Below are 10,585 nucleotides of genomic sequence, written 5' to 3' on the forward strand. Positions count from 1 at the left end.
CACACAGGAGCCTATGGATGAGTAATGATGGGTGATGTCTGCCATCAAAGCCAGGCAAATCAGAACAGGTGTGGCTGTGCTTCAGCCCTGGATAAAATCTTTACCCCTGTCGATTTGCAGTGGCCCACTGAGTCAGAACTGCCTGTCACCTCACTTCCTCCTAATTCCTATTTTCACCTGCTCTGACTTGCATTCGGGCCGACGGTTAGCAAGCGAACCTGACACTTTCTATGGCCTGGGAGCAGCTAGCACATCTTGGGTTCTCCAGACGTGTCTTGTAACTCTTCCAGGTCAGGAACAGTTGGGGTGGCAGGGAATTCCCAAGACACAGATCAATCCCTACTGAAAACACCCATTCCAGACAGCAGAGATGGCCCCCACTTAATACCATCCCCCCTGCCTAGAGTAGCATGATCAAAGGCAAGGAGATCACTGCCCAGGGCACCATGGTCCCAACCCAGAGAGTACTCCCACAAGAAGCACACCACTCCAGAACCAAAGGAACAGCCGCCTACCATTCCCACACACCGCCCCTTCCAACCCAACTGCAGTCCAAACACTGGGAATCGGCATTCAGGAGAAAGTGGGGGGATGGCGTTTGTTCAGGCACAAGAAGAGCATGAATCCTTCCTGTCCAGCGTGAAAATCAATCCAAAAAAGGTTATCTACCTATTTCTCCCTTGGCCAACGACCCCTTTTCTTTTCAATCGTTTCCAGCCAGAGGGCAGGTGTGCCCACCCAAGGTGGTGGAGGTACCCACCTGCATCTCCATGGAAGGTGCCATCCTGAGGCAGCCTGCTGGACAAGCTGTCCCCATCGCTGGGCCAGATCTGCCCGGTCTTGCGGACGCCCACGATGGTGGCCTCCGACACGATGACCTGGCCCTGCCGGTGCCGCTTCTGGCACTGCGGCGTCGGGGGGCTGCTGCTGTCAAAGGATTGCTGTGAGTTCTGTGAGGGTGACCGGCTCTTGTCTCGAAACATGCGGTAGGTGGTGGGGCTGGGGGACACACGGCTGGACTGGCCGGAGGAGAAGTCCTCCTCACTGGAGGTGAGGTTCTCGTTGGAGCTGCAATCTGGCGTGTAGCCCCCTCCGCTGTCCTCAAAGCTCCGAGGGGAGTAGGACCTGCGGGGCCAGGTAAGGCGCTTCTCCTGCTCCGAGGTGCTCTGGCTACGCAGGAGCGGGCCCTTGCCCTCCCCTTCCATCATCATACCCCCAACGTAGATGCTCTGGTAGGGCTGGTACTCCAGGGGCGGCCAAGGGGGTCTGCTGCCGCCGTTGGCATTGATCAGGTTGTCCTTCAGGAAGCGGGGGTTCAGCTCCGCGTCCTCGTAGTCGCCGTCGAGGCCGCAGCTGCTCTCCGAGGTACGGCCCCGGTTAGAGGACCTGGGTGCGTCCCCCAGGCTCGGCCCGGTGCCGTGCTGGGACTTCTTACGCTCCATCTGCATCGCTTGGCTGCCCAGGGAGCTGATCCGGTCGGACACTTCTTTGTCGTTGACCTTCACCAGACCGCGCTCATGGTGAAACTCGACGTTTACGTAGAAGGGCTTCTCGGTGTCCGCGGCTCCGGGCTGGCCGTGGCCCTTGCGGATCCTCTCAAAGTTGGACCTGAGGGCCGCCACGCTGGTGGGGGGCCCGCGGTCTTCCCGGTCCGCGGTCGCGGCGGCTCCGGGCCTGCGGGCGGCCCCGGGCCTGCCCTTGCTCGGGGAGCCCTCTCCGTCGGGTCGGGCCTCGGGCTCCTCGGCGGGCGGCGGGTCGGCGCCGTCGGCGGGCGCGGGCGGCGGGCGCTGTGCGGACGCGCGGGGCTCGGCGGCGCCGTCGGGGGGTTGCGCCGCGCGTCGGAAGCCCCAGCGCTGCCGGTCGTAGCTCTTCTTCTCCTTGGCCAGCAGCGTCTGCAGGTAGATCATGCGGAAGCGCTCCTGGTTCACCTCCTGCTCCAGGCGCCGGATGGAGGCCTTGCAGCGCTCCAGTTCCTGCTCGATGTCGCCCACCGAGCGCAGCTCCATGCGCGGCGGCTCCGAGTCCGGGAACTGCGCCTTCCACGCCTCAGCGAAGCCCACAGGGTCCACCATGGCGCGGCCGGCCTCACCTGCACCGCCCGGCTGCGCGCAGGGCCCGCCTCAGCGGCGGCTCGGCGACCTCTCCAGGCCCGGCCCCAGGCGCCGGGCGGCCCCCATGTCCCCGCGCAGCGGTGGCGGCGGCGGCGGCCGAACAATGCCCGCCCCCTCCCGGGCTGCAGGTGAGGCGGCGGGCTCGGCTCCCCGGGGCGGCGCGGGGCGCGGGGGAGGGCGCGCGCGAGGGGGGCGGGCGCGCGCGAGGGCGGGGGAAGGGCGCGGGGCTGCGCGCGCCGCTATTGTGTGCGGGGCTTCTCCGCGCGGCGCGGCGCGGGCGCTGCCCTCCGCTCGGCCCGGCGCCGCTAGCCCATGGCCGCCGCCCGCGCGCTCCTCTGCTCTCGCTCCCGCGCCTCGCCCCAGTCGCCGTCGCCTCCCAGGGGCTGCGCTCGGCCCGGCCCGCTTTCGCCGCACTCCCGCCCGGCCCGCACTCGGCGCCGCAGGAAGGGGAGGGCCGGGGGGCGGTGGCCGTGGCGCGGCTGACGGAGCCCGGCGGGCCTCTTAAAGGGGCCGCGCCGAGGGCTCGGGGGGAGGGGGGGGTGAACTGTGGGTGGGGGGAGGGTCTGCCTAGGAGCCGCGCCCCCACCCAGCCCCTGCCCTCCCTCGGTCTCCGCGCTTGGGGAGACTCTGTCCCAGGCGGTGGCCGAGCCCAGCTGTCCCACGCAGAGGCCCTGGCTAATTCTGCACTCCTGGAACAGAAACACCTGGATCTTCACTTCCCCACAGCCCAGCAGCCACATTCCAGCTTTGGGGCTGAGCGCTCTGGGGCCACCCTCCTGGCCCCTATGCGCACAAGAGCCTGGAGTGGCAGGTCACCTAGGGAAGCAGGGTGGGCTAGGTTGGGCCGCCAAGACCAACAGCGCTTATGTGCCAACGGGTCCCAGCACTGTGGGCTTGGGGTGGGCGATGCATCAGCTGCCACAGGGCATTGTCGCAGAGATAATCGATAGGAATTTCTCCCCCAGGTCACTCAACACCCACATGGCCTTCCCTGTGGTCCTGAGCTGTATGTTTGTCCCCTGGCCTCTCCTGAGCTTCAGAGGCCAGGGTAGTTTTTCCTGGATTGCCTGACTCAGAGCTTATGTGTTTAGTCTCCCTTTAAGGGAGTCGTCTTTGGATTGGGTGGAATACAGGACAGTCTAGAGCCAGCAGTGAAACAAAATCATCTCTGGCACTCCAGAGATATTAAACACACAGCAGAGAGCACACATCAGGTGGTCTGATGGGCACCAAATGAAAATACCCAAACCAGCTTGCTGGGGTGGGGGAAGAGGAAACAGGATTTGTCAACCAAACAACTGGGCCTGGGTCCTGATCACCACTGCCTCTGTTCCTCAGTTTCCTTTGGCATTGAAATGAGAACAAGGATACCTGTCTCTGGGGGCTGTTGTCCCTGCATGGATATAAGGTGTAATCTTGCCCCCACTCCGGGTCCAGTGCCACCCAGAAGAGATGCCCCAGCATCTAATCTAGAAGAAACAGAGCCCAGGGCTATTAGCCAGTCCAGCCTGGCTGGGGTTCACATCTTCCCCACTCCAGGTTTGTGACCTGAGCAGTTCTTTTCCCTTCTCTGAGCCTCAGTTTTGCCCCCATATATAAAATGTGAGCACCATGTGTAAAGCACCCAATTGGGACAAACATGAAACCCACCCTGATAAATGGTATGTGGTGCTCCATCCACGACTGCTTGTTAAGGCTGGTGCTCTGGAAGATGGCCTTGGAGGGTTACTGGAAAACTCTTGGGCCCTAACATCCAGGTGCTTCTAGGCACAGCTCACTGCCGCCCTCTGCAGGCCTCTCCACCCTCCTGCTCTCTCTCCTGTTTCGAGGCCCTCTGTCCCCTTACCCAACTCCTTTACTTTGCAGAACCCCCTCAAGGCAGGCAAGTCCTCCTGTAAAGCCTGTTTTGCAGTCAAAGAAACAGAATGAGTTGATGTCCTGACTTTGGAGCTGGACAGGCGAGGCTGGAATCCTAGTAGTACTCACATCCTCAGTGACCTTTTCTTTAAAATGGGAATAAGTCCTGACCTCACAGGGTGTGGCACATAGCTGCTTATGATCAATATTAGCTGCCTTCCTCAGGTGACCTGCTCAGGTCACCCAGTGAGTTGGGTCAGACAGGCTTCCAGAACCCCATTATCTGGCTGTCTCCAGAGAGAATTCCAAAAGCACATACTGCTTTCTTCCCTTGCTGATGGAGCCCCTCCATTTCCAGGGCAGGGAATTGTGGGCTCATCAGGGACTTTATCATTAACCACCTGGGAAAGAAAAGGATACTTTGCGGAGAATGGTGGGGAGGGGGCTTCATCTGTCAGTGGGGTGTCGCTTTCTCTGGTTTGCAGGCCCCAATTCAGCCCCGCCTCCAATATTGTACATAAGCAAACTTAACTCAGAAACCGGAAGATAGTGGCTATCTGCCCTGTGAGATAGCTTCTTCTGGCCCCAAGGACACTCCTCTCATCCTTGGTTCTTTGCTGAAAACACTTCCACCCTGGGTCTCTGGTCTTTTCCTGCAGAGCTTTCTTATCATCCTTCCCTCCCCCAGGGAGGAAGGAGTGAGGAGGAACGTGGGGCCCAGATACAATCCCCCATTAGGTATCTGTCCCCAGCTAGATCTAAATTCCCAAGACAGAGCTCTGTCTATTCAGTTCACCCACTGACTCCCCAGTGCTCAGCACATAGTAGATGCTTATCCAGCGCTTGCCAAAAGAGGAATCTGTGTGTGGCCTGGAGGAACACACAACATGGAGAGAAAGATGGACATGAGTGGGGGAGGAAAGGATAAGACAGGCAGAGCCAGGCCATACCAGGGGTGTATGTGCTGTGTGGGGATCCAGGACAGGGAAGAGGTCTGGGGAGGCCTTCCAGGAGAGGTGACATCTGAGTTTGTCCTAAAGATGAGGAGCAGGAAGGCAAAGACAGAGAGACTTCAAAGTTCTAGGTATGTTTGAGGCACAGTAAGGTTAGGAGAGGAGGCTGTTATGGGTGGCAGGAAGAGACATCAGAGGCAAGGTAGGACCTTTCAGGATTGTAAGAAGTTTGGGTTTTATTCTAAATGCAAGGAAAAGCCTCTGAAAGGTTCTGAGCCTGTAGTGTCTGGTGGAATTTTCCACCAGGATTAACATGTTCTACACTCTATACTGAACAAGACAGCAGCCACTAGCTTCCCCATGCGATCACCAGGCATTCAAAATGTGGCTGCTGCAGCTGAAGAACTGGAAAAATCTAGTTTGATTTAAAATTAAGTTTGGGGCCTGGGGCACCTGGGTGGCTCAGTTGGTTAAGTGTTTGACTTTGGCTCAGGTCATGATCTCACAGTTCATGGGTTAGAGGCCCCCGCCCCCCACCCCAGCCCCAGTTGCGCTCTGTGCTGACAGCTCAGAGCTTGGAGGCTGCTTCGGATTCTGTGTCTCCCTCTCTCTGCCCCTCCCCTGCTTGTGTTCTCTCTCTCTCTCAAAAATGAAGAAACATTCTTAAAAAATTAAAATTTAGTTTGGGGGTGCCTGACTGGCTCAGTCCACGGAGCATGCATCCCTTGATCTCAGGGTTGTGAGAGGGAGATTGAGAGAGAGAGAGAGAGAGAGAGAGAGAGAGAGAGAGAGAGAGAGATTATCCCAAGTAGGCTTCATGCTCAGCATGGAGTTGATGTCGGGATTGATCTCACAACCTCAAGATCATGACCTTAGCCGATATCAAGAGTAGGACGCACAACCAACTAAACCGCCTGGGTGCCCCAAGTTTGATATAATTTTAATTAATTTAAAATCAGGTAGCCACAGTATCATCTGCCATAAACAGTGGAGTGACTTGCTCAAATTTGTTTTGTGGACAGGTGAGAGGTGGGAGGTGGAAGCAGGGTAAGTGGACAGGGGCTGTGCCACGGGTCCAGGTGAGGGGTTCTGGTGACTCAGACCCAGGCTAGGGGGAAGCAAGGCACTAGAGAGGGGTACAGTTTCCAGGTTTGTTCTGTATGTGTAGATAGATTGGATATGGAGGCAGGAAGGGGGAGTGTGATGGGGAAACTGGGGTGCCCATGTGAGGCTTCAAGTGTCTATAGCTCATCTACAGAGGGGAGTCAGGTAGAGAGAGTGTGAGTCTGGGGTACCGAGGAGCCATCAAGAGCAGAGACAGAGGGGCGCCTGGGTGGCTCAGTTGGTTGAGTGGCCGACTTCGGCTCAGGTCATGATCTCACGGTCTGTGAGTTCGAGCCCCGTGTCGGGCTCTGTGCTGGCAGCTGGAGCCTGCAGCCTGCTTTGGATTCTTTGTCTCCCTCTCTCTCTGCTCCTCCCCTGCTTGTGCTCTATCTCTCTCTGTCTCTCAAAAATAAATAAATGTTAAAAAAAAAAAGCAGAGACAGAAGTGGGAGAGTTATGTTAGTGGGAACAGTGGGAGAGTTAGTGTTTATCGCCATAGGGCTGGAGACTCTCCCCAAACCCCTGGGAGGACTAGGTGAGGAAGGATTAGGGACAGGACTAGGAGGGAATTAGAGGCAGAGAAACTGAGAGGCACTGGCCAGAGAAGTGACAGGGATCCAAGAATCCTGAGAGGTCTGGATCGAGTGAAGAAGGCAGGGCCCCTGTGATGACTGCCAAGTTCTCAGGTGGCAGTACCCTGGGCCTGGCACTATGAGGCCAGCAGAGCCAAGGTGGGCCTCAGAGCCTGGCTGCACAAGCTGGAAGCTGATGCTGGCTCATGGAGCCTTCCAAGGGATTCATCAGGTGGAGGGGACTTCACCAGGGGCTCTGCAAGCCCCAAGTAGCAAGTGACATTTATTTTCTTCATCATTATGCTTTTCTAAATTCTTCATAATGAAAATGTCTATCTTTTGTAATGAGAAAATAGATTTTGTTTTTTGTTTTTTATTTTTATATCTATATTAAAGTATAATGGATGTGCAATAAGCTGTGCATATTTGAAATGTGTGCTTTGATGAGTTTTGACATCTGTGAAACCATCACCACGATCTGATAACAGACATGCCCATCACTCCCAATAGATGGTGGTTATGTGGCTCTGTAGTTTATTTAAAAATCAAACACACACAACACATTGTGTTAAAAAAAATCACACACACATACACACACACCCCTCAGGCACTCTCAGTCATCCCTGAGCCCAGATGGAGATGCTGGCAAAACCCTCCCCAAGGCTACTTGGCTGCCTTTTCCCTCTTTCCCTTTGCTGGAAGGAGAGTCTGGGACCCAACACCTCCCTCTGCTGGACAGAATGCAGAACTTCCAATGTGTCAAAACTGGCTCTGGGAAACAACCCAATGTCCATCAACAGATGAATAACATGTTACTCAGAATGTGGTACATCCATACAGAATGTGGAATATTATTCAGCCATAAAAAGGAATGCAGTACTGATACTACAACACGGATGAACCTTGAAAGACTTCGGCTAAGTAAAAGAAGCCTATCCTAAAAGGCCACATACTATATGATCCTATTTATACGAAATGTCCAGAATGGACAAATCTATAGAAATAGAAAGTAGGGAGGTGCCTGGGTGGTTCAGTTGGTTAAGTGTCCGTCCAACTCTTGATTTTGGCTCAAGTCATGATCTTGCAGTTTGTGGGATTGAGCCCAACGTTGGACTTCGTGTGCTGACAGCGAGGAGCCTGCTTGTGATTCTTTCTCCCTCTCTCTCTGCCCCTCCCCTGCTTATGCTGCTCTCTCTCTCTCTCTCTCAAAATAAATAAATAAACTTAAAAAATAAATAAATAAAGTAGGTTGGTGATTGCCTGGGCATAAGGAGGTGAGAGGAATGGGGGGGTGACTGTTAATGGTCATTGAGTTTCTTTTTGAAAATGTCATAGAACTAGATAGTGGTGATTTTTGTACAACTTTGTGAATACATTATAAACCACTCAATTATATGCTTGAAATGAGTGAATTGCATGATAGGTAAATTATAAGTCAATAAGGCTGTTATATTAAAAAACAAACATCACTAAGGGTAAATTAAACCAGCCCTTGGGTATAAGCAGCCCCTGGTCCTGCTCACTGAGGGGTAAGAAGGAGGATTTTTCTAGCATGTCTTTTAATGCTTCCATCAGACCAGGGATTTACCCCCACTCCACAGATGAAGACATGTTTCCAGGTCACACATCCCTTAAGCTGTGAGCAGGCTTGAGACTGTCTTCCAGCTCAAGAGCCTACGTTCTTTGCCTCATTCTAAAGTCAGAAGGCCCCACTAGTATGAAACCAGGAAGAGACTGACATCATTCAAACTTCTATTTGTTCATTGTAAAATGGACTGGCCACCCCTGTCCTGGGGGACTTCCAGGCACCAGGTCTGCCAGCTGTGGTTGGACGGGATGTGCACTGCACAAGGGCACTCATCAAAGGGGGCAGGATTCCCAGCTTAGACCTGGTAGATATGAATATCAGTGGTGACAGCAATTGTAAAAAGGTGTATTTTCTTACAAAATCACTTTATAACGGCAGTTTTCTAACATATGGATATCAAATGCTTTGAGCAAGAAGTGTATTTTTAAATTGAGGTGAAATCACATAACAAAATTCGCCATTTTAAAGTGAACAATTCAGAGAGACTTTGTGTATTCACAATGTTGTGCAACCATACAGCTTGTATCCAGTTCAAAAATATCTTCGTCACCCAAAAGGAAGCTCCACATCCATTAAGCAATGGCTCCCCATATTTCCCTCTCTCCAGCCCCTGATAACCACTAATCTCCTTTCTGTCTGGACATTTCATATGAATGGATTCATATAATGTGTGACCTCTTGTGTTTGGTTTCTTTCATTTAGCATAGTGCTTTTTAAAAATTAAAAAAAAAAGTTTATTTTGATGCTTAGTTTTGAGAGAGAGAGAGAGAGAGCAAGTGGGGGACAGCAGAGAGAGAGAGGGAGACACAGAATCCAAAACAGGCTCCAGGCTCTGAGCTGTCAGCACAGAGCCCAATGCGGGGCTCAAACTCATGAACCATGAGAGCATGACCTGAACTGAAGTCTTGAGCCAAAGTTCGATGCTTAACTGAGTGAGCCACCCAGGCACCCCAATGTTTGTTTTTGAGAGAGAGAATACACACGAGAGTGGCGAGTGGGGGAAGGGCAGAGAGAGGGAGACAGAGGATCCAAAGCAGGCTCCAGGCTGACAGCAGAGAGCCCTATGTGAGCCTCGAACTCACGGAGCCTTGACATCATGACCTGAGCCGAAGTTGGACGTCTAACCAACTGAGCCACCCAGGTGCCTCTCATTAAGCGCAGTGTTTTTAAGGTTCAACCATGTTGTAGCCTGTATTAGTGCTTCACTCCTTTTTAAGGCTGTAAATATTCCATTGCATGGATATACAACATTCTTTTTTTTGTAAGTTTATTTTTATTTTATTTTGAGAGAGAGAGAGTGCGTGCAGGAGGGGCAGAGAGAGAGGGAGAGAGAGAGAATCCCAAGCATGCTCTGCATTGTCAGCACAGAGCCCAATGCAGGGCTCGAACTCATGAACTGTGAGATCATGACCTGAGATGAAACCAAGAATCAGATGCTTAACCACCTGAGCCACCCAGGCACCCCTGGATTTACCACATTGTGTTTACCCATTCATCTATTGGTGGACATTTGGTAGTGTGAATAATGCTGCTCTGAACATGTGTGCACATGTACTTGTTTGAATCCTTGTTTTCAATTCCTAGGAAGGGGATTTCTGGACCACATGGCAAGTCTACGGTTAACTCTTTAAGGAAGTTCACGGGTACCTTTTCCGCGGGTACAAAGGCACTTACTTTGTGGGCACAATGGCTTTGCCCATGAGACTTGCACAGTCTTCGGGGCTTCCATCCACCCAGCCCTTGCCAGCTGCCCAGCCTGGGGCTAGGGGCTCCATAGATGTGACTTGCTTCCCCCCTCACAGCCACAGAGAAAAGGGCTCAGAGAGGCACAGTGATCCCTTAGTCACACAGCAGTAAGTAGGGGTCACAGACTTGAACCCAGCGTGCCCGAGTCCCAAATTGGTGTCCTGGACCACTGTGCCATCAGGTGGGATTGTCAGACATGGTTTTTAGACAGCAAGGCTTTCTGCTGTAACACCTACCCTAAGACCAACTTGAAAATCTGGGCCTTTTCTTGCTCCTTCCCTGTCCTGACTGTACCCTCATCCTCACTAGCTCTGGGGGCTGGAGGCCAAAGGAGGGCTCCCTTCAAGCAGGATGTGGCCATGTGACCCCCATCTGTCATCTGTCATCCATCATCTGTCATCTGTCAGCCCTTGGGAGCTGCAGGCAAAAACAGAAAACTAGGGCGATCAATACAGCTGTTCTTTAGTCTGTTTGCTTGTGCTGTACTGGACAGTGCGTGACGGCTGGGCACCTCCTCCAGACCACCAGCCCCAGGCCCAGAGTGGGGAGCAGCAACCTCTGTGGGACTTCCTTGGCCAAGGTTTCCCAATGAGTGAGTGTGTGGGCCTTCCCTCCCAGGCCCCCCTCAACTTAACTCCACCTGCTTTCTGCAGA

At 53.6% G+C, this 10,585-nt stretch overlaps 1 protein-coding gene across 3 annotated transcripts in view; it reads right to left on the reverse strand.

Moving 5' to 3' along the window:
* The window catches only part of BCR (BCR activator of RhoGEF and GTPase), a 128,177-nt gene extending 125,999 nt beyond the window's left edge, over window positions 1-2,178 (reverse strand). For all 3 annotated transcript variants that reach the window (XM_043557900.1, XM_043557902.1, XM_043557901.1), the window contains exon 1: window positions 761-2,178. In XM_043557900.1, the coding sequence (XP_043413835.1) occupies window positions 761-2,072 (1,312 nt within the window). In that variant the 5' untranslated portion in view covers window positions 2,073-2,178. The remainder of the gene's footprint in view (window positions 1-760) is intronic.
* Between the last annotated feature and the right edge of the window lie 8,407 nt (window positions 2,179-10,585).

This window comes from Prionailurus bengalensis, chromosome D3 (assembly GCF_016509475.1).
Source record: "Prionailurus bengalensis isolate Pbe53 chromosome D3, Fcat_Pben_1.1_paternal_pri, whole genome shotgun sequence".
NCBI lineage: Eukaryota > Metazoa > Chordata > Mammalia > Carnivora > Felidae > Prionailurus > Prionailurus bengalensis.